Source organism: Saimiri boliviensis, chromosome 2 (genome assembly GCF_048565385.1).
Source record: "Saimiri boliviensis isolate mSaiBol1 chromosome 2, mSaiBol1.pri, whole genome shotgun sequence".
Lineage (NCBI taxonomy): Eukaryota > Metazoa > Chordata > Mammalia > Primates > Cebidae > Saimiri > Saimiri boliviensis.
This window is the reverse complement of record NC_133450.1, coordinates 39,135,813-39,161,852: the sequence shown is the minus strand read 5'-3', so window position 1 is coordinate 39,161,852 and position 26,040 is coordinate 39,135,813. Positions and strand designations below refer to the sequence as shown.

The window sequence follows — 26,040 nt, the reverse complement described above, 5'->3', positions numbered from 1 at the left end:
CAATTTATTTCCTTAATATAAAAATTATAAAATACCAAAAAAAAAAAGACAGGAAAACGACTCAAAATATACAGCAAGAAATAAGTTAGAACTTTAAACAATGAAGTCCCCAAATGTACCCATTGTATGCACCCATTTCCTGGACTCATTTCAATTTCATATGCAGGGCTAAATCAGAATGGCAAAAGAAACCCATGACATTCTGTACTTAACTTTTGCTGTGTGGGCTACATGAGTTTGCTTTGGGCATTAAGAGAGAAAGAGTTCTAGTGTGTATGGCAACTTGAGGGAAAGTGGAAAGAAATTCATGTTACCTCTCTTCTTCTTCTTTTTTTTTTTTGGTGGGGGGATGGAATCTTGCCCTGTTGCCCAGGCTGGAGAGCAGTGGCACGATCTTGGCTCACTGCAACCTCTGCCTCCTGGGTTCAAGCAATTCTCCCTGACTCAGCCTCCCAAATAGCTGGAATTACAGGTACACACCACCATGCCCAGCTCATTTTTGTATTTTTAGTACAGACAGGGTTTCGCCATGTTGGCCAGGCTGGTCTCGAACTCCTGACCTCAGGGGATCCATTTGCCTTGGCCTCCCAAAGTGCTGGGATTACAAGCGTGAGCCACTGCACCCAGGCTCATGTCTCTTCCAATGTCTAAAAAAAAAAAAAAAAAAAAAAAAAACAAGAAAGAAAAGGAAAGAAAGTGTGTTTCCTGGAAAATCACTCCCTCATTTCAAAACCGTGCTAAGATGATGCTGGTTTGCCTTGTGCTAATGTGAGCTCTGCTCTAGATCTCCCAGAAGGCAGGCTGACTTGGTATTCCCAAAACAGACTTTGGCTGGTTTCCTTGCGTCAGCTTGGCAGGTGTGTATGGTCTCTGGTTTCAGCTGGCAGAAGATTTACAGTTGGTTACAGAAGAGGAGCTTTGAAAGGGCGGAAATTTCCCATCAGCCTACCCCTCAGGTGGAGGCCTCAGGTGGCACAGAAAAGAAATGCTGAGGCTTGCTCCAGAAAGTTTCCACTGAGCTCTGTTGTTCAGTATGTTTATCTGCAAACTATTTTAAAGAAAAAAGCTTATTCCCCTAATATTCCAGTTACGAGGACAGATGTGGGTATCTGATGGGCCTGAGTTTCAGTACAGGATCTGCCCCCAGTTAAATACATGTCTTTGGACTTAAGTCTCAACTTCAGTTTCCTCAGCTGAGAAGTAGGAATAATAATGCTGACTATACCACAGGGATGTTGTGAAGACTAGATGTGATAATACACGTAAAGGCCTTAGTGTGGTACCTGGCACATGGTCCACACTTAATCAGTGTTCGCCATAATTGCTGTTGATATAGTTCTTTACTGAAGACTTGCACATGAAGAAACCGATATACAATGAAGAGAGTCTGTGGGAGTGGAGGGGCAGGCCCCAGTACTCACCTCTTTAGCCTCATCCCCCAAGTGGAGGGCTAGTTTGGGCCCATTCAGACCAGGAAGTCCCTGCGAGAAGGCTGAAGGTCCTGAGAGGTTTGGGTCATCTTCCCCAGACTGTGGGAGTTCAGGATGGTTCTGGAGAGCCTGATACCAAGACCAATCCTGAGAGTCACAGTTCCTCCAAGGAAGACCCCAACAAAAGCAGAAGCAGGCCGGGCGCCTTGGTTCACGCCTATAATCCCAACACACTGAGAGGCTGAGACGGGTGGATAGCTTGAGCTCAGGAGTTCGAGACCAGCCTGGCCAACATGGTGAAACCCTGTCTCTACCAAAAATACAAAAATTAGCTGGTCATGGTGGCATGTGCCTGTATTCCCACTTACTTGGGAGGCTGAGGTCGGGGGAGGATCACCTGAGCCTGGGGAGGTCTGGGCTGCAGTGAGCCATGATCATGCCACTGTGTTCCAGCCTGGGTGACAGTAAGACCCTGTCTAAAAAAAAAATTAGCCACTGTGGTGTATACCTGTGGTTCCAGTTTCCTGTGAGGCTGAGGTAGGAGGATTGCTTGAGCCCAAGAGGTCAAGGCTGTAGTGAGCTATGATCACAGTACTGCACTTCAGCTCTGTCTTAAAAAAGAAGCAAAACTGGCTGAGCGTGGTGGCTCACGCCTGTAATCCCAGCACTTTGGGAGGCTGAGGCGGACGGATTACCTGAGGTCAGGAGTTCGAGACCAACCTGACCAACATGGAGAAACTCCATCTCTACTAGAAAAAAAGAAAATACAAAATTAGCCAGGCATGGTGATAGGCATCTTAATCCCAGTTACTCGGGAGGCCGAGGCAGGAGAATGGCTTAAACCCTGGAGGCAGAGGAGATTGCAGTGAGCTGAGATGGCGCCACTGCACTCAGCCCAGGCAAAAAGAACAAAACTTCGTCTCAAGAATAAACAAAAAAAAAGCAAAACCAGAATGAGCCTTGAAGTGCCCAGGGTCTGGCCTTGGCCACTGTAACCAATCCAGTGACTGCAGGTGCATAGACCCCTCAGTCAACTCTCAAGGGCTCCCCAGGCCAGGCCTGGTTTCCTAAGGCTGGGAGTCAGAATCAGAATTCTGCTGGGAGGGGAGGCCATGTTCATTAATTGTGCCCATGCCAGCATAGTATTCTTTCTGTTTTTTGTTTTTTGTTTTTTTTTTTGAGGCAGAGTCTTGCTCTGTTGCCCAGGCTGGAGTGAAGTGGCATGGTCTCAGTTCACTGCAACTTCTGCCCCTTGAGTTCAAGCAATTCTCCTGCTTCAGCCTGCCGAGTAGCTGGGATTACAGGTGTCTGCCACCGCACCCAGCTAATTTGTATATTTTTAGTAGAGATGAGGTTTCTCCATGTTGGCCAGGCTGGTCTGAAACTCCTGGCCTCAAGTGATCCACCTACCTCGGCCTCCCAAAGTGCTTGGATTACGGACATGAGCCACTGCGCCTGACCAAGTATAGTATTCTCAACATTGAGTTTGTGTGGCAAGGACTCTTGGGAAGAGATAAGACTCAGGTTTGCCCATGCCCATGAGAAGGAGGAGCACACTGCTGTTCTCATTCTATTGGTTGCTTTGGGGTAGACCTTTGTGGATTTTGTTTCTGTTTCTTTTTGTACTCACTAGCCATAAGTATTATTTGCGATTTCTTTTCCTTTTTCTTTTTTTTTTTTTTGAGACGGTCTCACTTTGTCGCTCAGACTGGAGTGCAGTGGCACAATCTGGGCTCACTGCAACCTCTGACTCCCAGATTCAAGTGGTTTTCCTGTCTCAGCCTCCTGAGTGGCTGGGATTACAGGCACACACCACTACCACCAGGCTAATTTGTGTGTGTGTGTGTGTGTGTGTGTGTGTGTGTGTGTGTGTGTGTATTTTTAGTAGAGACAGGGGTTCACCATGTTGGCCAGGCTGGTCTCGAACTCCTGACCTCAAATGATCGATCTGCCTCAGTTTCCCAAAGTGCTGGGATTACAGGCAGGAGCCACCATGCCTGGCCTCTTTTCCTTTTCTTTTTTGCAGACTTACCCTCTAGTTCTCTGCTTCCTCTTTACCACCTTTCCACTCTCCTTACCTCCCCAACGCTCACATTACCAGAGGCCTTTGGGAGAATACATTTCATTACTGGTTTGTTTACCCCAAATTTATATTGATTAACTTTTGACTACTCTAGGAATTTTGATCTGGGTAATGTAGGAAGTTGAAGAAGAAAGTATTGAGACTCTTTATCGATGCTTTTTGATAGCATTTGTGTACCTGAAAATACTCTTGGGGCCAAGGTAATGACCCTAACTTTAGGGGAAGATAAGGACTAGGCACTGAAAGATTGAATTTCCCTCTCAACCTATAGTTGTGATTTGTTATATTGCAGGGAGAAAATATCAGATACACAGAAAGACTGGAAGTTCTTTGAGGTGAGTCACTTACGTTTTGCGGCTTTTTGATATGAAATAATGTATTACAACAACCCATGGCCATTTGTCAGGCACTTGTTTTTAGCAGATATCCTTTCTAAAAAGGATGCTAACAAGCTATATGCTATACCTTAAACTGTTGGTCTGATTTTCTTCCTGCAAAAGGGAGTCCATGCATAATTTTGCAGTGTTTCAGGAATATGGAGAAATTGGGTCCTCTGGGTTTGTGTCTGCGTAGCTGTGTTGTACAGACAGGTGGGAGTTTTCTGTATCACAGCTGAGGATTGTGATTCGTGTCTATTTTTTGATGTAGTCCTTTTATACTTTCTGTACATATGTGGCTTGGATTGTCTTCCGACGTCAACACTTGACAGAGATTGAGGAAGAAATAGGGAGACTTTTTCGTACCAATATGTTCAACATTCCTCGCAGGAAGCGTGAAGATGAGGAATCAGGAGGGGAGAAGAAGCGCATGACTTTTGTTCAATTCAGGTATGACCTTTTGACTTTCCTAGGCTCAAGGCCTAGACTTTTCTCTCCCTTTCCTTCCTTCCTTCCTTCCTTCCTTCCTTCCTTCCTTCCTTCCTTCCTTCCTTCCTTCCTTCCTTCCTCCCTCCCTCCCTCCCTCCCTCCCTTCCTGCCCTCCCTCCCCTCTTTTTCCTCCCTGCTTCCCTCCCTTCCTCCCTTCCTTCCTCTCTCCCTTCCTCCCTTTCTTCCTCAGGATTTCATTCTGTCACCCAGGCTGAAGGGCAGTGGCATGATCACAGCTCACTGCAGCCTCAACCTCCCAGGCTCAAGTGACCCTCCTGTAGCTAGGACTGCAGGCATGCTGTCTCACCTGGCTAATTTTTAAAAATTTTTTATAGAGACAGGACCTTGCTATGTTGGCCAGGCTGGTCTTGGAAGTCCTGGGGTCAAGTGACCTCCCGCCTTGACCTCCCCAAGCGTTGGGATTACAGGCATGAGCCACTGCACTAGAAAACAGGGTGGTATGACCTAAATGTCACCTTCCTCCCCCACAGGAGAATGATGGCAAAACGCCCAGCAATTAAAACAGCCATCAACATGCGTTCTCCAGTCATGTCTACTCTGCTGCCATCTCTCCGAGAAAAAGCTCAAAATGTCTTTGAGAAAAAATATCATCAAGTAGGTGTCAACTTGCCAGCCGAGATGGAAAAGCATTTGGGAATTCTGGACTCTGTGTCCATGCCAGTGTAAGCAGCCCAGTAAGAGGAACATGAGCGCCTAGAGGTGGCATCCCAGGTGGGGCTGGAAGGGGCAGGGGCCCAGGCGCCGTGCCTCTGCCAGGGAGTCGAGCCATGATGACAGCCCCCATTGTCTTACTTCTGTCCTGATCTCCTGCTGGTTTCTTTTCTAGAGAGTCTTGAGGTACATCCATCTAGACCAGGAAAAAAAATTGCTAGAAATCTGTGCTAGGCTCCAAATAGCTTTAGTTTGGAGGAGTGAGTAACTGAATTTTTCTAAGGCTGAGGTTTTTCTATTAATAGAATCACCTTTGAGAAATGTGGGAAGCACTAGTACAAAATCTTGCTAAGGATTTACTTTTGGACTCATATAGAAGACTACAGGGCCAGGTCAATATGGTGAAACCCCATCTCTGCTAAAAAATACAAAACTTAGCCAGGCATGGTGGCACACACCTGTAGTCTCAGCTACTCAGGAGGCTGGGATGGGAGAATCGCTTGAACTCAAGAGGCAGAGGTTGCAGCGAGCCGAGATCGTGCCACTGCACTCCAGCCTGGGTGACAGAGCGAGACTCCATCTCAAAAAAAAAAAAAAAAAGAAAAGAAAAAGAAAAAAGACTACAGTGGTTAGTTCACAGAAACAGGGAAAGTTTTTAAAAAGAGAGAGCGAGCGTATCTTAGCTTTCATGTACACATACACACACAGACACACACACAGCCACAGTCACAATCGCAACCCCGCATGTCAATCTTTGGCCTCACCACTTCAGCTATCCCAATAATTCTTTTCACAGAGTTGGCATCTTAGGGGAGCCTCGATGTCTATTCAACCCACGTACGCTTCACCCCCTTGATCCAGAGGAAAACACAAAATCATCTGTGAGACATTCTTCCCTGATGGAAAAAAACAGTATGAGGATTCAGGATACACTGGACTTGGTCATGAAGACACTGTGCTCTCAAACGTTGGGCCCTAAGTAGCCTGGTGCATTCCATTTCTGTAATAAGTCCCTGTGTTTCAAGTAAACTACTTTGACTTTATAGAAGATGGCTATTTGTTATTATTATTAAGCTTTAATTTTTTTTTTTTTTTTTTTTTTTTTTTTGAGACAGAGTCTTGCTCTGTTGCCAGGCTGGAGCACAGTGGGCAGTCTCGTCTCACTGCAACGTCTGCCTCCCGGGTTCAAGCGGTTCTTCTGCCTCAGTCTACCAAGTAGTTGGGACTACAAGTGCTTGCCAAATGCCCGGCTAATTTTTGTATTTTTAGTAGAGACAGGTTTTCACCATATTGGCCAGGATGGTCTCGATCTCTTGACCTCATGATCCACCCGTCTCAGCCTTCCAAAGTGCTGGGATTACAGGTGTGAGCCACCGCACCCAGCCAAGCTTTAAAAAATTTTTAAATTATCTAGTTTAAAGTTCAACAGTAGACAAAAAAAATTCCTGAAAGCTCTTAAAAAGCTCATTTTCCTATTTTTAGTAGTGTGCTTTGTTTTTTATTTCTTTCAGCTGTATGTGACCACTAAGAGTAACGTATTAGAACATTTAGCCAGTGCTCTAGTGCATTAGTGAATAAACATTCTGCTTTTCACTTCTCAAATTTTTTCTTTTGAAATGGAGTCTTGCTCTGTAGCCCAGGCTGGCAGGCAGTGATGCAATCGCAGCTCACTGCAACCTCTACCTTGGGTTCAAGCAGTTCTCCTACCTCAGTCTCCTGAGTAGCTGGGAAGGCATGTGCTACCACACCCAGCTCATTTTTTTTTTGTATTTTTAGTAGAGATGGGGTTTCACCATGTTGACCAGGCTGGTCTCCAACTCCTGGCTTCAAATGAACTGCCTGCCTCAGGCTCCCAGAGTGCTGGGATTACAGGTGTGAGCCACTGTACCTGGCCTTGTTTATTCATTTCTAAGTTCATTTTTGCCTTATGAGATGTCTTCTTTGGTACACGTGAAAACAGAACTTCATAATCAAAAAGGCAAATTAAGACTTTTTAACATTAAATCTATGACTATATTATTATTATTACTGCCATTGGGATATAAGGTATATCAGATTCATTTAGAAGCCTTTTAACATTCATTCTTTCATTTATTTATTTAATAACAAATATATATTAAGCTCCTATTCTATCCAGAGCCATGTACTAGGTTATATAGGAAAAAAGATGAAGACAAAGACAATATCCTTCAGGTTTATGTGGTAGAGAAGATAAATGAAATACATACATCATCACAACATAATATTAAATATGTTATTGGCCACAAAAGCAATAAACACACAAGTGCCTCAAGAAGACAGAACCATGGAGAAGTGAGTTCTGGGGGCAGCAGGAGAGTTCTGATTTGAACTTAGCTTTGAAGGGATTTGGTGGTAATGAACTCGCAGTCAGAGGAAGAGTGGGTGCAAAGCCGCAGAGGTGGGAAAGTGGACCCTGTGACTGCAGAGTGCCAAGAGCATGGTGTTTGCAGCAGGCAGCCAGAGAAGGCCAGGCCGGAAAGGTCAGCTGAGCCCTGAACATCCCGTTAGGGAGTGAGTTGGATGTTATCCGGTGGGCAGTGAAGATAAAGAATTGCTAATAAAATCAATTTACTAGATGGAATACAGAGCCGTTGATCATGTAATATTATCATTTTAAAAGTCCTGTAAGGGTTTGGAGTTTAGTAACCTAAAACAACTGGACTCAATTTGCCAAGGACTATCCTCAGGCTTCCACATCCTCTTTTGGCATTCAGCTTCATAGAAAAACTAGACACCTTTCCCAGACTCAATATCAAGGGCAGAGGAACACCAGTTCCAAATACTGGGGCAGCTTTTTTTAAATATGCCCTCTGTCTTCACTTTCTCATCCGTTATTACCCAAGTCAACTCCTGGACTATCATGTAACCCTGGTTTGCCTGTTTTTAAAGCAGAGAATTCGGTTATAATGCACTCTGTCACAATGTATTTTTATCTAGAATATGTTGACATGTTTTTGTTTGTTTTTTGTGACAGGGTCTCACTCTGTCACCCAGGATCCCAGGCAGGAGTGTAGTGGCATAATCACGGCTCACTGTAGCCTCCACCTCCTGGACTCAAGTGATCCTCCCACCTCAGCCTCCCGAGTAGCTGGAACCACAGACACATGCCACATATCCCCAGCTAATTTTTGTATTTTTTATAGAGACAGACTCTCACCGTGTTGCCCAGGCTGTCTCAAACTCCTGAGCTCAAACAGTCTGCCTGCCTCAGTCTCCCAAAGTGCTGGGATTCTAGGTGTAAGCCACTGTACTGGCTGTTTTGTTTAATAATTATTTTTTTAAAGCCTTGGAATTATGAGACTTTTGTAACTATCTTTACTAGGCTTTTCTCTCCCTCCTTTCTGAACTATGAGGCTTAGATGTACTTTATTTATTAATTCATTCTTTTTTTTTTTTTTTTTTTTTTGACACGGAGTTTCGCTCTTGTTAGCCAGGCTGGAGTGCAATGGCGTGATCTCAGCTCACTGCAACCTCCACCTCCTGGGTTCAGGCAATTCTCCTGCCTCAGCCTCCTCAGTAGCTGGGATTACAGGCACGCGCCACCATGCCCAGCTAATGTTTTGTATTTTTAGTAGAGACGGGGTTTCACCTTGTTGACCAGGATGGTCTCGATCTCTTGACCTTGTGATCCACCTGCCTCGGCCTCCCAAAGTGCTGGGATTACAGGCGTGAGCCACCGCGCCCGGCCTAATTCATTCTTAAGTTTACATTTTTTTATTCTACAATTACTATATCCCCACTCTGTGCTAGGTACCATATTAGGTGCTGGGCATTCAGTGTGGATGAAATAAATACAGCCTGCTCAGTTATGGAACTGACAGTCTTGAGGGAAGACAGGCATGAAACAAATACTCAGATTATGAAAGAATTGCTATGGTGATAAGTGCTGCAAAAGAGAAAGAAGAGGATGCTATTAGAATGTATCATCAGAGGCCTGCTGGTACGTGGAAGATTGTCAGGGAAAGGGAAAGTCATCCCTGAGGAATCGGCATTTAAATCTGAGAACTGATGATTCAAAGGAGTTGGAGAGGTGGGAAGTTAGGAGGGGAATATTCCTGGTTGTCTTCATTGTCTACTGCTGTATAACATTACCTAAAAACATGGTGGCTTAAAACAGCAACATTTATTATCTCACAGTTTCAGTAGGTCAGGAATATGGTGGCGGTTAGCTGACTCCTTTGACTCAGGGTCTCTCAAAAGGCTTCAAAGTGGCAACAAGGGCTAAAATGAAGTTGCTTAAAGGCTCAACTGGGGATTGACATGCTTTCAATATCACTCAAGTCATTGTTGGCAAGGCTGTTGGAGTGAGATCGCAGATCCTCATAAGCCATAGGTCTTTGCCATCTGAGCCTGTTCATAAGTAGCTCATAGCCTGGCAGTTGTCTTCATCGGAGTGAGCAAATGAGAAGAGAATGTGCATGGAAGATAGAAGTTAGTCCCTTATAACCTAATGCTGGAGTTGATATTCCATCACTTTTGCTTTCTTCTGTTTATTAGAAGCAAGTCACAGGGTCGAGCCCATTCTCAAGGGAAGGGGACTGCATGAGGCCCATGAATACAAGAAGGTGAGGATCAATGAGGGCTGTCTTAAAAACAGCCTGCCACAGTGGCAGAGGGAACTAAGTAAAGCCTTGAAGCTGGAAGCAAGGCTCCTTCAAGTTGCTGAGATAAGGCTCTTGTGGGTATAGAGAGGAAAGGTAGAAGGGTGAGATGTGGCTGGAAAATAGGCAAGAACCCCATCGTGGAAGGTTCTTAAAGTGTATTAAGGATACAATTAAGAAGAGTGAGTGTTGTGGCAATGAGATTTTGCAGTTTGTGCCCGGCACAAAGGCACCAGCCATGGCTGAAACCTGAATGTCTTGGCCTGCTTCTGGATCTTTCCAAAGAGGGGTCTCTTTTTGCAATTCGCAAAGTAGCAGCCTTGAATGGGTACCCTTTGATGGTTTTTAAGCAGGTGTATTGTTAAAGCTTACCAAGAAATTTTTAAAATTCAAAATATTCAGCAATTAAGAGAATGAAAAGATAAACTATAGGCTGGGAGAAAATATTTGCAAGACTCATATCTGATAGAGGACTTACATGCAAAATATACCAAAGAACTTGTAAAACTCAACAATATAAAATAAACAACCCAATTTAGAAATGGGCAAAAGATCTGAACAGACACCTCACTAAAGAAGATACACAGATGAGAAATAAGCATGTGAAGAGATGCTTGACATCATCTGTCATTAGATAATGGAACTTAAAACAGTAAGATACCACTATACACTTCTTAGAATGGCTAAAACCAAAAAACCTGACAGTGCTACATGTTCGTTGAAGATGTGGAACATAGCAACTCTTACTCATTGCTGGTAGGAATCAAAGTGGTACCTTAGAAGACAGTTTGGAAGTTTCTTACAAAGCTAAACATACCCATGCACACAAAAACTTCCATTTGAATGTTTATAAAGCAATATAATTTCATAATTACCAAAAACTGAAGCAACCAAGATATTCTTTAATAGATAAATTGATAAATTGCACTACATCCATACAGTGGAATACTATTTGGCAGTAAAAAGGAATGAGTTATCAACTCATGTAAAAATATGGAAGAATCTTAAATGGATACTGTGACACAAAAGATCAGTCCGATATGTATGTATGATTCCAATTATATGACATACTGGAAAAGGCAAAACTATAGAGATGATAGCTCAGTCGTTGCCAGGGATTCAGGTGAGGGAAGAAGGTTGAATAAGTGAAGTGTGGGGGATTTTTTAGGGTAGTGAAACTGTTCTGTATGATACTGTAATGGTGAACACATGACACTATGCTTTGGTCAAAATCCTCAGAACTTTATAGCACAAAGCATGAATCTAAATGTATGTAAATTAAAAAAATATTTTGGCAGTTCAGAAATTTCTGGATGGGAGGCACACTATGACAAAGTAATTTAACTGCATTTAGAATGTGGCTAGGTGCAGGGGCTCATACCTATAATACCAATACTTTAGGAGGCCAAGGCAGGAGGATTGCTTGAAGTCAGGAATCTGAGACCAGCCTAAGCGACACAGCAAAATCCCATCTCTACAAAATAAAACTTAAAAAAAAAAATGCTGGGCACGGTGGCTCACACCTGTAATCCCAGCACTTTGGGAGGCTGAGGCAGACAGATCACCTGAGGTTGGGAGTTCGAGACTAGCCTGACCACCATAGAGAAACCCCATCTCTATTAAAAATACAAAATCAGCTAGGTGTGGTGGCACGCACCTGTAATTCCAGCTACTTGGGAGGCTGGGGCAGGAGAATTGCTTGAACCTGGGAGGTGGAAGTTGCCGTGAGTGGAGGTTGCAGTAAAATGAGATTGCGCCATTGCACTCCAGCCTGGGCAACAAGAGTGAAACTCCATCTCAAAAAAAAGGAAGAAAGAAATAAGATACCCAGGAGTGGTGGCATGCATCTGTAGTCCCAGCTACTTGTGAGGCTGAGTCCGGAGACTCACTTGAACCCATGAGTTTAAGGCTGGAGTGAGCTATGATTGTGCCACTGCACTCTAACCTAGGTGACAGAGTGTAACCCTGTCTCAGAATAAATAAATGACTGGGTGTGGTGGCTCACACCTGTAATCCCAGCACTTGGGAGGCTGAGGTGGGCAGATTGCTTGGGATCAGGAGTTTGAGACCAGCCTGGGCAAAGCAAAACCCCATCACTACAAAAAATACAAAACGTGGCTGGGTGTGGTGGTGCACACCAGTGGTACCAGCTACTTAGGAGGCTGAGGTTGGAGGATCACCTGAACCCTGGAGGTTGAGGTTGCAGTGAGCTGAGATCACACCACTGTACTCCAGCCTGGATGGCAGAATGAGACTCTGTCTCAAAAAAAAAAAAAGACTGAATAAATAAGTGAAGAGAATAAGAAAATCTCCCATCACAAAGAATTTCCAATGATTTGTGAAATTCAAGGAAGTGGAGCATAACTTCCTAGTCCTTATGTGTGGGCCACACACAGTGACTTCCTTCTGAAGAGCACAGTATGGAAAAGGGGGATAAGAATGACTTTACATTAGAGAAACCTGACAAAGACTTTCCCAGGTGATGAAGGTTAACATCAACAATAAGTTGATAATATGTGTCCTTTATGTTCCCTTGATCTGGTGTGATGAGAATGGCATTTTACCTTTGCAGTCTTCCTCCAAAAACCCATAATCTCAGTCTAATCATGAGAAAAACATGAAATAATCTCAACGGATGGGCATTTTACAAAATACCTGACCCATATTCTTCAGAACTGTCAAGCTCACCAAAACAAAGTCTTCTCAATATGATAAAGTGTACCTATGAAAAACCCACAGTTAACATCATATTTAATGGTGAAAACTGAAAGCTTTCCCCTTAAGACCAAGAACAGGACAAGGATGTCTACTCTCACCCATTCTATTAAACATGTACTTGAAATTCTAGTGAGGGTAATTAGGCAAGAAACAAAAGACATTAGAAAATAAGAGGTAAAACTATTGCTTTTTGCAGATGGCAGTATCTCGTATATAGAGAATTCCATGGTGAAACCCATCTCTACAAAATATACAAAAACTAGCAGGGCATGCTGGTGTTCTCCTGGAGCCCCAGCTACTCCCGCTACTGGGGAGGCTGAGGCTGTAGGATTGCTTGAGCCCAGGAGGCTAAGGCTGCACCACTCTCACCTGGGTGACAGATTGAGATCCTGTCTCAAAAAAAAGAAAAAAAGAAAAAAAAAATCCCAAGGAATACACAAAACCTATTAGAGCTAATAAATGAATTTAGCAAAGTTGCAGGATTTTCTATACATTAGTAATTAACAATCCAAAAATGAAATTAGGAAAATAATTCCATTTACTATAGCATCAAAAATAGTAAAATGCTCAGTAATAAATTTAACAAAAGAACAAACTGGTACACTGAAGACTGCAAAGCATCACTGAAATAAATTAAAGAAAACCAAAATAAATATGAAGACATCTTATGTTGGTGGATTGGAAGACAATATTGTTACAATGTCAGTAATCCTCACATTAATCTACATATTCTATGCAATCCCTATACTGACAAGATGATTCTAACATTCATTTAAAATTGTAAGGGACCCAGAATAGCCCAAACAATCTTGAAAAAGAAGAATCAAGTTGGATGACTAACACTTTCTTATTTCAAAGCTTACAACAAGTTTCAAAGCTTACTACAAGCTCTGTCGCCAAGCTGGGAGTGCACTGGTGTGATCTTGGCTCACGGCAACCTCCGCCTCCCGGGTTCAAGCAATTCTGCCTCAGCCTCCCAAGTAGCTGGGACTACAGGCATGCCCCACCATGCCCAGCTAATTTTTCTATTTTTAGTAGAGACGGGGTTTCACCATGTTAGCCAGGATGGTCTTGATCTCTTGACCTCGTGATCTGCCCACCTCTGCCTTCCAAAGTGCTGGGATTACAGGTGTGAGCCACTGTGCCTGGCCAAAAGCTACTTTTCTTCAAGCATGTTTTACATACATGTATTTTCTTCTTCTTCTTCTTCTTCTTTTTTTGAGACAAGGTCTCACTCTGATACCCAGGCTGGAGTACAATGGCGTGATCCCAGCTTACTGAAACTTCTGCCTCCCAGGCTCAAGCAATTCTCCTGTCTAGCCTCTGGAGAAGCTGGGACTATAGACCCATGCTGTGGAGCCTGGCTAATTTTTGTATGTCTAGTAGAGACCTGGTTTCGCTATTTTGATCAGGTTGCTCTCGAACTCCTGACTTCAGGTGATCCACCTGCCTTGGCTGGGATTAGAGTAGTGAGCCACTGCACCTGGCTGTGTTTTTTTCCCTTTAAAAAACAGTAGATAATTTGTTTTAAAAGTGTTCTGGACTTCAATGCATTGTGGCATTTAGCACCCAGTCCCACCCAGCAATACACAGGGACTTGAATGCAGATGAGCAAGAGATGTGAATAGGTAACCAGCGACAAAAGGAGGAACACAAATGGCCAATGGGAAGAGGGGTTCATTCTATCTACTAATTGGAAGTATAACCTAGAACATAGGATGGACTCATGCCTGTAATTCCAGCACTTTGGGAGACCAAGGCAGGAGGATCACCTGAGGTCAGGAGTTCGAGACCAGCCTGGCCAACATGGTGAAACCCCATCTCTACTAAAAATAAAAAATAAAATTAAAAAATTAGCACGGTGGTGGGCCTCTGTAATCTCAGCTACTCAGGAGGCTGTGGCAGGAGAATCACTTGAACCCGGGAGGTGGAGATTGCAGCAAGCTAAGATTGCACCATTGTACTCCAGCCTGGGCAACAAGAGTGAAACTGTGTCTCAAAAAAACAAAAACAAAAACAAAAAAACATATTTCTTTTTTTTTTACCTGTAGAATTGGCAAAGATTCGAAGAAAAAAATGATCATGACTGTTGGCAAGTGGGTGGGAATGTAAGCATCCTAATGCATGGAAGGCAGGCCAGGAGTGTGCTCTGGGGTGAGCCTCTGGCAGGCAACCTGGCAGTAACATATTACCTTTGGAACATTCGTGTCTTTTGCATATTTAAGACTGGTTCAAATTTCTATCTCCTTCATGTTGATCTGGGACAGTGTTGTCCATTATTGATTTAAGACTTACTGAGGGGTGGAACTATGTCATTCCATCTAGCCCTGTGACCAGACAGACACTTCAGAAATGCTTTTGATAATTATTATAAAATAAGTAACTTATCACCTTGAATTTACAGCAGTCATTCATTGATAGGCAAATCAGGGCTCAGTGCCTTGCTAGGGCTACGAGGGACTCAAGAAGTATAATGTGGGGTTCTGGCCCTCAGAGCTGAATTTAGGAGTCAGGACAAACGATAATGGAACAAGGGGACAGGCAGGTGAGGAATCGTGGAGACTAAGGCTTAGCAGTCAGCCAACTCATAATTATCCATGCAGAAGTAATGAAGACCCGCAGATTAGATGATCTCAAATCTCATTTCCGTAAGTAGCTCCGCCCTCCTCCTGTGCCAATGCCTTGAGGAACTTTTACTGAGTAGCCCAGAGGGTTCATCTCAGTTTTGCCTCTTTTCCCTGGCTTCTTCTACCCTGCAAGTCTGAAAACGGCATGTGGTGATTTCCCTTCCAAATTGTACCTCAGAGCGACCCAAATAGTTGAGGAGGGAAATTTTCTCTTTATAGAAATATTCCAGGTAATAAATTAAAAAGGAATGATACAGCTAGATTATTACCCTTTGGAGAAATCTTAGTGCAATAATGGATCTAGGTACTGATTATCAGTGGCAGCTGACATCTTGAGAGATGCCTGAGCATCAGGTGCCCCCAGTGGAAATTTACAACATACCTGGGCCTCTATGAGTTGCCCTGTGTATGCACGAGGCATACCTATGAAATGTTCTTGCCAAGAAACAAAACCTGCATCAGACTGAGCCGCTAAATCTAACATCCAATCTATAGGAAATTCAGGGAGGGAGGAACACAGTAAACGGCACTACAGGGATGCAATTGGAAGATTCAAAATGAGGAGAACTCTGCAGAAAACATTACTCGGTTTCTTCAACAAATAGCAAGGGGATAAAGGTCTAGAAGGAGACACTTTAAGTAAAAAAAGAGACAAAAGACATATAGGCCAGGCATGGTGGCTCACACCTGTAATCCCAGAACTTTGGGAGGCCGAAGTGGAGGATTGCCTAGGGCCAGGAGTTCAAGACCAGCCTGGTCAGCATAGCAAAACCCTCTTTCTACAAAAAAGTTAAAAATTTAGCTGCAGTGAGCCATGATTACTCCAGTACACTTCAGTCTGGGTGACGGAGCCAGACCCTGTCTCAAAAAGAAAAAAAAAAAGCCGGGCGCGGTGGCTCAAGCCTGTAATCCCAGCACTTTGGGAGGCCGAGGCAGGTGGATCATGAGGTCAAGAGATCGAGACCATCCTGGTCAACATGGTGAAACCCCGTCTCTACTAAAAATACAAAAAATTAGCTGGGCATGGTGGCACGTGCCTGTAATCCCAGCTACTCAGGAGGCTGAGGCAGGAGAATTGCCTGAACCCAGGAGGTGGAGGTTGCGGTGAGCCGAGATCGCGCCATCGCACTCCAGCCTGGGTAACAAGAGCGAAACTCCGTCTCAAACAAACAAACAAAAAAAAGACACATCAGTCTAATATAATGGGTAGACCTTGTTTGGATCCTAATTTGAACAAACCAACTATTTAAACATATATAATTAAGGAAATTTAATACTAAGGGGATATTTGATATGAAGAAATAATTGATAAATTTTAAAATTTTATTATTTTATTTATTTTTTGAGACTGAGTTTTGCTTTTGTTACCCAGGCTGGAGTGCAATGGCTGGATCTTGGCTCACTGCAACCTCTGCCTCCTGGATTCAAGCAATTCTCCTGCCTCAGCCTCCCGAGTAGCTGGGACTATAGGCGTGCACCACCATGCCCAGCTAATTTTTGTATTTTTAGTAGAGACGGGGTTTCACCATGTTGACCAAGATGGTCTCGATCTCTTGACCAAGATGGTCTCGATCTCTTGACCTCGTGATCCACCTGCCTCAGCCTCCCAAAGTGCTGGGATTATAGGCATGAGCCAACGCGCCCGGCCTATTTTGCCATTTTTAAGACTGAGTCTCACTCTGTTGCCTAGGCTGGAGTTCAGTCACGCTATCTCAGCTCACTGCAACACTGCCTCCCAGGTTCAAGCGATTCTGTCACCTCAGCTTCCCAAGTAGCTGGGATTACAGATGCACACCACTGTGCCCAGCTAATTTTTGTATTTTTTGTAGAGACGGGGTTTCTCCATGTTGGTCAGGCTGGTCTCAAACTCCCAACCTCGGGTGATCTGCCCACCTCAGCCTCCTAAAGTGCTGGGATTACAGGCATGAGCCACCATGCCTGGCAATTTTTAGATGTAATAATGTTATTGTGGTTTTCTAAGCCATCCCTCATTTTATCAGAGGAACAAACTTAAATATTTACAGATGGAAAAAGAAGGCAGACAATGGAAAAGAGAGAGAGAAAAAAGTGAGTGGATATCAACTCTCCATAAACTACCTGGAAGTAGTTGCAGGTTGACTGATGAGTATTTTATTCCCTTCTCCAATTCTTTCACTTTGCAACAAGCACAGACCAAAGCATGTGTGAGAATGTTAAAAACAAAACCAAACAAAATACATCCTCAAGAAAAAGAAAAAAATGCGGTAGATCCCCTACATGCTTAAACAACTCAAATCAATGTCAGGTTGAGCCTGCAGCAGGGCAGAGAGGCTTCACGTGGATGTGGCAGTGGCCTTACCACACACTTTCTAATTCAGGGAAGCGTGTTCCTTTGTGTGGTTTCTCTGAGCCACTGACTGTGTTTAAATGCACTGGTTGCTACCTGAATACAGTCATTTCACTTGGAAATAATTATCTCCTCTCCCACACTCACTCCTTTCCCTTCACACACATCCTTTAATGTGTTCTGATAATCCCACACTGACGCAGACCTGAAAGGTATAAATTGAGCATTTGCCTGAGGACTCCAGAGTCTTGTATCATTGCCTACAAAGAATAAAATGAGGAGGAGCACTAAATGCCGTCAGGGCTGTAACATGACCCATTAAAGAACGATTGTGTGCATTTTTAAAACCAGGCCATTTTTTCCCATGACTTCTCACAGCAAACTAGGAAACATGGTGGTTATAGATGCTGGCTCTTCAAGTCAGGACCCTGAGGTACAGAGCTGTTATTACCAATGTAGACTTTTTAGTTTCTCTTACTAAGTTGTTGATTCATTGATTGGCAAACAAATATTTATTGTGCACCTGCTGCACTAAACCCTAAGAATGCCCCCATGACTAGGCAGACATGCTCCATGCCCTTCTGGATGAATGAGAGCGAGTTGGTGGCAACCAGATGATTTGTTCTTCACTGGTGTGTAGGGTGTTGGGATTTTACACTAATTGGGTCAGGAAGCAGATGGAGGGTTTTAGGCAAAGAAATGACACGATCCGGTTAATGTTTTAAAGGATGACTCTGGCTTCGGTGTGGAGTATGGGCTGGGGGCAAGGCGAGCGGACAGTGGGGAATGGAGGCTGGGAGATCAGTTAGAGGCTACAGGGAAGATCCAGGAGAGGGAAGATGGGGACGGATCCTGGATAAGGTGGAGTTGATAAGACTGACAGATTGGAAACAGGGGATGAGAAAAGAGAAAGCAAGGAGAACTCCAAACGTTTTGGCCCAAGCAGTTCAGCATACCATGCTTCCATGGGGGAAGGTATGTGAGGAACAGGCTAAGGGGAGGAACGCTTCAGTTCTGTTTTGATTGGTAAGCTTGACATGCCAATTAGTCATCCAAGTACGGATGTGTGCGTCTGGGGAGAGATGAGAGCTGGAGACAGATTTGGAAATCGCTGGCCATGGGACCGGATACAATTACCTAAGAAGAGAATGCAGATAGGAAAAAAGGTAAAGGACCCAGCTGTCGGGTCTTCTATGTGTTAGAAAGGGCAGAGAAGGAGCAAATAAAACTCGCTACGTTTCTTAAGGTCTCCAACAACACAAATCAGCTTCAGAATGTGCTAACAGCCAGGAAGATAACAGGAAAACCCAGAGCATGGGGAGTCATGGGACAAAAAACTGTGTCATGAAGTAGACAATGGGAAGCTGAGTAGAAATGCTTCAGAGAGAGCCAGTAAGGTGAGAACAGAGACGCGGCCATCAGATTTGGGAATGTGGAGGTCAAACATGCAGGCTCAGAGGTGTGGAGCCTGCCTGAAATGGGTTGAGTGGAGAAAGGCCGGTGAGAAAGCAGAGACCAAGACTGTGGACAAATCAATTTCAGAGTCCTTGGATTTGCTGAGCAGGGAAGGAAAAGAAATGGCACAGTAGCTAGGAGGCTCTGTGTTTCGAGGAGTCAAGGAGCTTGGGAGGCTATTTTTGCTTTTGGCTTCTCAGAGACAGGCAACACTAGAATACATTTGTATGCTGATGCACAAGACCTAGTGGAGGGCGAAACTGGTGATGCAAGAGAGAGGGATGCTTGGAGGAAATGAGAAAGTTGGGATGGGAAGCACGGGGTGGGGTTGCCTTGAACAGGAAAGCGGAGGGGGTGATGCTCTTTCTCAAGTTCTGAGGGTCTTAGATGCCCAGGGCCCCCTCTATCTGCATCACCTGAGCAACACCCAGCCCTCGAATTTTCGATAGAAGAATCCCAGATAGCAAAAATTCTTAACCCAAAGAAGTGCGCCCCTAATGGTGAACTTTCAGAGACTGCATAGCAAAGACATACCTGGGCTGCAAAGTATCTGTTTTAGTGTCTTGAAGCCATATTTTCTGGGTGATCATCTATTACACTTACGTGTAAGACCAGTCCTCCTAAAAGTCATATCACTATTTTCCTAGGATCTCATAATCGAGTCATGTTTTTGTTTGTTTGGTTTTTTTGAGACAGAGTCTTGCTCTGTCACCCAGGCTTGGAGTGCAAATGGCATGGTCTCAGCTCACTGCAACCTCCACCTCCTGGGTTCAGGCAATTCTCCTGACTCAGCCGAAGGCACAACCATGCCTGGCTAATTTTGTGTTTTTAGTAGAGATGGGGTTTCTCCATGTTGGTCACACTGGTCTTAACTCCCAGCCTCAGGTGATCCGCCTGCTTCGGCCTCCCAAACTGCTGGGATTACAGGCATGAGCCACTGTGCTCAGCCTTCTTCTTCTTCTTTTTTTTTTTAAAGACACAGTCTTGTTCTGTTGCCCAGTCTGGAGTGCAATGGAGTGAACTCAGCTCACTGCAACCTTGATCTCCTGAGCTTAGATGATTCTTCCACCTTAGCCTCCCCATTAGCTGAGACTAGAGGCATGTACCAACATGCCTGGCTAATTTTTTTTTTTTTTTTAATTTTAGTAGAGATGAAGTTTCATTATGTTGCCCAGGCTGGTCTCAAACTCCTGAGCTAAAGCAATCCTCTTGCTGCAGCCTCTCAAAGTATTTATTTCCTATTTTTACAGCTTTATGTTGCTTATATATTTTCATTTATTTCTGTTTTAAATTAAACTTTATTTTGAGATAATTACTGATTCACATGCAATTGTGAGAAATAATACACAGAGATCCTGTGAAAGCTTTACCCAGTTTCTCCCAATGGTAGCATCTTGCAAAATTGTAGCACAATTTTACAGCGGATGTGGATATTGAATCAGTTAAGACACAGAATATAGCAGGGCATGGTGGCACAAGCCTATAAGCCCAGTACTTTAGAGGCCGAGGTGGGAGGACTGCCTGAGCCCAGTAGCTTGAGACCACCCTGAGCAATATACAGAGACTCCATCTCTACTAAAAATTAAAAAAAAATAGGTGGGCATAGTGGTACACACCTGTGGTCCCAGCTACTTGGGAGGCTGAGATGGGAAGGTCACTTGAGCCCAGGAGGTTGCGGCTGTGGGGAGCCATGATCATGCGACTGCACTCCAGCCTGAGTGATGGTGGTTTAAAGACCCTGTTTAAAACTACCACCAACACCAACAAAAGCCAAGAGTCCCTCATGTTTTATAACCACATACACTGCTTATTTCAAGAATGTTATATGCATGGATTCATTTAGCATGTCATTTACTGGGATTGACTTTTTTACTTAGCATGATTCTTTGGAAATTCCACCCAGGTTATTTCATTTAGCGATAGTTTATTTTTATTGCTAAGTAGTATTCTATTACGTGGATGTACCATAGTTTGTTTAATTTGTCCTTTGTAAGTCATCTGGGTTATTTCCAGTTGGGGACTATTACAAATAATGCTGCAAACATTCATGTACAGTTTTGTGTGTGTGTGAACATAAGTTTTCATTTCTCTGAGCTTATACCTTTTATAGTGAATTGGTAGATAGGTATAATCATAAATAAAGACCACCTACTTTCTTTGTATCATGATTGTTATGAGCATGCTATTATCCTTCGTCCTCAGAGCTTCCCAGTCTCACTCCTCTGTGGCCTAGAAGAAGCAGGTGAAACTTGCAGGAGTTATATGGTTTGTTTGTGGTTCCAGCAAAGCCAGAATTCTGATGTATGTCCCTGATTTCTGGCTGAGTATGAAAACCACTGCAATTATTAATATTTAGTTGCTTTTTGCTTTTTCTCTATGCTTGGTTTCAAGTTGCTTGTTTAGGAAAGGTTCAGAAATGTGACTGGACATTTTTTGATGTGACAATTAAAACAAACATTTCAATAGAGATGGAAGTTCAGTTGACACCTGGTCCCACTTCATCTGGACCTAACATTTGAAGTTAAGATGATAACTTCATTGAATTATAGTTTTATAAAAATCTCTGATAAAAAGAATGCTCCATTTAGAGAAAGAGACAGATCTAGTCCACCACGAAATCCAAGCCATGCATTTTTTTGAAGCCACATCTGACAAACCTTCAGTGGACAAACAGAGAATAAGAAAGCATATGTACCTTTTCATTGTTGAGATTTGAAAGTGACACATACAGCTAAATTCAGCTTTTACTGTCTCTGCCTACGTTGATGTAACATCTAGCAATTAAATTCTATTTGCTCATTTACTTCTTTTAGCATTCTGCTCACTCTGTGCCAGGGACTGGGCTGGGGGCTGAAAATCCAGAGATTAATAAGATGCCATTCCTAGTCTTAAGAGGCTCATGGCCGGGTGCAGTGGCTCACGCCTGTAATCCTAGCACTTTGGGAGGCCAAGGTGGGTGGATCACCTGAGGTCAGGAGTTCAAGACCAGCCTGGCCATCATGGTGAAACCCCATCTTTAAAAGGAAAAAGAAAAGAAAAGAAAAAAGAGGCTCACAATCCAGAGGGACGAACAGGTGCATGTCTAAATGGTTACAAGAGGATGCGCTAAGTGCTATTCCGAAGTCCTCAAGTGGCTGTGGTATCAGCAACAGCATCTAGCGACCACGGTTGGTAGCAGCAGGGGGTTCGCTGGACTGGGTCAGTGGTGTGGCCTTGCTTGTGGCTGTGGCTAGCTGTCCACCCTCCCTTTATTCTTGTCTGTTTTCCTAGCCATCTTGGAGATTGTACTCAACATTCTCTTTACCCAGTCAGTTCTCTTTCTACTAAATCAGCCAATGTTGATTGATAGGCTGCTAGTATCGGGCTCTTGGGAATACTTCCAGAATTATTTTCAGCATGTAAGAACCAAGCTTCAGCTGCTTGTGAACATCAGTTGGTAAATAGACACTGCTCCAGGCCCCTGAGATACAGCCACTCTGGCCCCTTTTCTGGGATCCCCTTCTCGATAAGCATCTAAAGGGGTTACACCATGCACAGATGTTCTGGCACTACAGGGGGCATTCTTTCTGATTGGTGCCTATTATGAGTTACTAGACACAACATACCTGCACACACACAAGATGTATATATGGGTTACATATGTGTATATTATAGTAAGTATATATAAGTATGTATACACAACAAATTTATGTCAAATGGAAACTTACTACACATTCTGTATGGCTAATGTGAGATCTTTCCATATTAAATGTTTAAATTTAATTCATTTCTTAAAAGACTGCTTGGTATTCTATTACCTGAATTTAATCATAATCAATTTAAACAATTTGGGGGAGCTTTTAACAAATAGAGATTGCCCTGCCTCCACCTCTCAATACCACCGTCATGATGGAGATTAGAGAGGGGTTGACCATATGCATTTTCCAAATGCTCCCCGGCGGGTGCTGCTCATCAGCTAGGCCTGGGACTTACTGGCATAAACAGTACCTCAGATCATGCTACAAATAGGAAAGCAAACAAGAAGCCCTAGAACGTCCTTTTTTTTAGAAAGGCCTGTCTTTACTTTTCTAGGAGACAACATCTAAAATAAACAGTACAATAACCTGTGTTTAAAGACTTCCAGTACTTCAGTTTATAGTTGCCTTGGCTTGCTACCAGATTGTAATTTTTCTCTGCTAGGCAATAACTAAAAGGAACAGCAGCCTCGGAGCACACTAGGGGCAGGGCCCTCTCAATAGGTTCCAGATATCCAGGCCAAGCTTTTTGCTTCCAAAGAACATTGCTGTCCCTCCTGTATTTAGGGTAAATTCGGCTTTGGTTGTCCTCCAGGAACTGAAGCCAAACATCAGTATTTCTTCAGATTTGGAAATGAGTTTTGATTGTTTCTTCAGAAAATGGCATAAAGCTCAGATAATCAACTGCAGTTCCTGGAAAGAAAAATGTGAACTTAGCTCATCACTCCCATGGTATCTGGAAGCCAGAAAAGTATATTTATGGGAAAAGAGGTTTCTATAAATAGCTTCTTCAGTGACCCACATGATAGAGTTGAGAAAAAGCATCTTGTGTTTGGTGAATGATACCAAATTAGGTGGAGTTGCTAACATTCCAGACAGTGAGAACTAAACTCAGTATGTCCCTTTCAGATTGGCCTTGACAAACTAAAAAACAAAACAGGAAAAGAAAAAAGATCCATACCACGAATACAAGATGAAAAACAGCTTAGAAGAGCTACCGTTTAAAAAAAATCTTGTGGAGTTTTCAAAGTTATCAGTTGTATCACAAGTGCAAAATTACTCAGCAATAGGGAACATTAGGAATGCTGGAATGTTACCGAGGAAAAGATAAGCCAAACTCCTGAATCCTCTTCCCATGTATGGCATTAGTCAGGCCCTAACTGGAGAACACTCCCACGCAGTTTTGAACTTTTGAAAGTCTGCCCCCCAAAATAAAGTGTATCCTAGAAGCTATAGGTGACTTAAGAGATGGGGTAAAGGATCTCTTGGAGAAATTTTAAGCTAATTGGAATTGTTTAAACTATGGAAGGAAAACTCAGAAACAACTTAAAAAGTGGTCTTCAAATATTCATGGTGAGATTATAAAAAGAATGCTGAATATCTTTTTCTGTCTATCTCAGTGGATGCAGCTGGAAATCAAGAGCTAAATATGTGATCATTCAGATTACACTAGATGTTAAGGACATGTTCGCTTGAGGCAGATTGACGGGTGACTTATAGTCACCAGGCAGTCGGAGGCCAGACTGCCTGGGTTCAGATCCCAGCTCCCCACTCACCACCTCTGAGACCTTCGGTAGGTTACTTTAACCTCAAGCTGCCTCAGTTTACCCATCCGAGAAGTGGGAGGGCAATAGTGTCTTCCTCCTACGTGTGTGGGGAGGATGACATGAGATGATAGATACAAAGCCCCAAAGAGTGGGTGATTATTGACGGATCACTAAGATTACTGGCTGATTACTAAGGTAAAACTTCTAGAACAGACCCCTGAAGAGCATCCTTGAGTCTATTCCTAGCCGTTTAAAAGACTGTCTCAAACTTATGGTTCAATTTGTAGCTGTACTTTGAGTCAACTCTGTCAACAACACATGGTATCTCTGTTAAACATCTCACTGACACAATATTTTAGGCATCATGTGAAAATTGCCTCATTCTATCACATTTTTATATCACAAAATTATACATCTTATGCAACAGCTGTGGCTACCTTGCACACAATACACATATTCAATCACATGGTTTGCAAACCTGGGCGTGGCTTGTGAGAATAATGGCTTCTTGGCCTTTTGATTAACAAATGCTCCTCATCACATTCCCCAGATGATATCTGTACCTAAATTTTGAGTTAGCGTGCCAGTGTAATTCAATTTAAATAAATTCCATTCTGTTGAACTAAACATTATTGAGGACCTGTGCTAGGCCTCTAGAGAGACAAATAACTCTTGTTCCCTGCCTTTAGAGATTTCACAGACTAACAAGGAGAGGAAGAAACAAAACCAGTTCATTATAATATCAAGTGATAGGTGCCATATTTCAGGTGCAAATTGCTATGGAAGCACAGAGTTTGATGGTTTTTGCCTGGGGAAATCACTAAAGGCTCATAGAAGCCCAGACAGTTAAACAAGCCTTGCAGAAAGTCAGGGAGAGAGGAGGGCATTTCTCAAGATGAAGCTGAGAGGAGATCTAGGGAGTGAGAGTTTCTGCCAAGTCCAGGGACAGGCACTCATGGCTGGAGCACAGAGCGTGATGATACAGGCAAAAGGCATGCACCAAGGGTACATGGGTCATTTGTTCCAGGGCCTGACTGCAGCAGGCGATATTCCCTGGCTCTGCGGTTCTGTCTTGGTGTTGGTCAGTAAGCAATCTGGGGATGCAATAAGTGATCTCTTCCACTTCCTCTCCTACCCTGTGTGTTGAGAAGTTATTCATGTTAAGTCAAATGGACTCCATTGTCTAATAGAGAAAAAAAAAATCCACATTTTCTTAGGGAAGTATGCACCTTTTTAAGGATCAAGAATAGTTGAACAAGCACTGTTTTTAGAGTCAGCTTCTAGACCTGGGTTCAAATCTCAGCTCTGTGTCTTAGTGGTGTATTACCCTGGGTAGGCTGTTATCAGCACCCAAGTTTTCTGAATAATGACTTGATGATGCCCAGAGGACTGAGTAAGGTTGGAATGAGAGACTGCATGTGAGAGCAGATCATAACGTAGATGCTCTTTTTATGTTTGTAACTGTTACTATTTGTATTTTATCTAAGCAGTGTTGGTATAGCGCTATGACATTCCCAAATGAAAATGAACATAAAGCAGTATTCAAAGGCATCAAGAAGTCAGAGGCCATGGGCTTAAGCTGTACCTCTGCCTTGCAGAGGATTTCAGAGTAAGAATCCTGCTCTCTCTCTCTCTCTCTCTCTCTCTCTCTGTATATGTGTGTGTATTTACAATCATTCTTACACATTTGGACCAAGACCATTTTCTTTTTTTTTTTCTTTCTCTCTTTCTCTATGTTCCCCTATTCACAATACAGACCAGACACAAGGCCTGAGCTGAGGTGTATATGGAGTACGTTTACTCTGCCTCCTCTTTCTATACAGTCAGTGTAAGAACACAGCCTGTGGTAAGCACCAGGAGGCTCCAAGACCATTTTCTAAATTGTAGAACAGCAAATGCCAGAGCAAGATGTCCTGTCTCTGATGAAAATGGAGTGGGAGGAAACTCTTTCCTTGAACCC

At 43.3% G+C, this 26,040-nt stretch overlaps 1 protein-coding gene and 1 non-coding gene across 5 annotated transcripts in view; one reads left to right on the top strand and one right to left on the bottom strand.

The window, feature by feature from the left end:
* PPP1R36 (protein phosphatase 1 regulatory subunit 36) overlaps positions 1-6,808 on the top strand; it is a 40,634-nt gene extending 33,826 nt beyond the window's left edge. For 3 of the 4 annotated variants that reach the window (XM_039468871.2, XM_039468870.2, XM_039468868.2), the window contains 4 exons: positions 3,806-3,848; positions 4,162-4,340; positions 4,871-5,062; positions 5,848-6,808. In XM_039468871.2, the coding sequence (XP_039324805.1) occupies positions 3,806-3,848; positions 4,162-4,340; positions 4,871-5,062; positions 5,848-6,034 (601 nt within the window). In that variant the 3' untranslated portion in view covers positions 6,035-6,808. The remainder of the gene's footprint in view (positions 1-3,805; positions 3,849-4,161; positions 4,341-4,870; positions 5,063-5,847) is intronic. The other variant, XM_039468873.2, reaches the window with a different exon arrangement.
* A 19,003-nt stretch (positions 6,809-25,811) lies between these two features.
* On the bottom strand, positions 25,812-25,943 carry LOC120364165 (small nucleolar RNA SNORA51). Its single transcript, XR_005579507.1, has one exon. It is a non-coding gene; the product is annotated as a small nucleolar RNA SNORA51 (small nucleolar RNA).
* Positions 25,944-26,040: the final 97 nt, after the last annotated feature.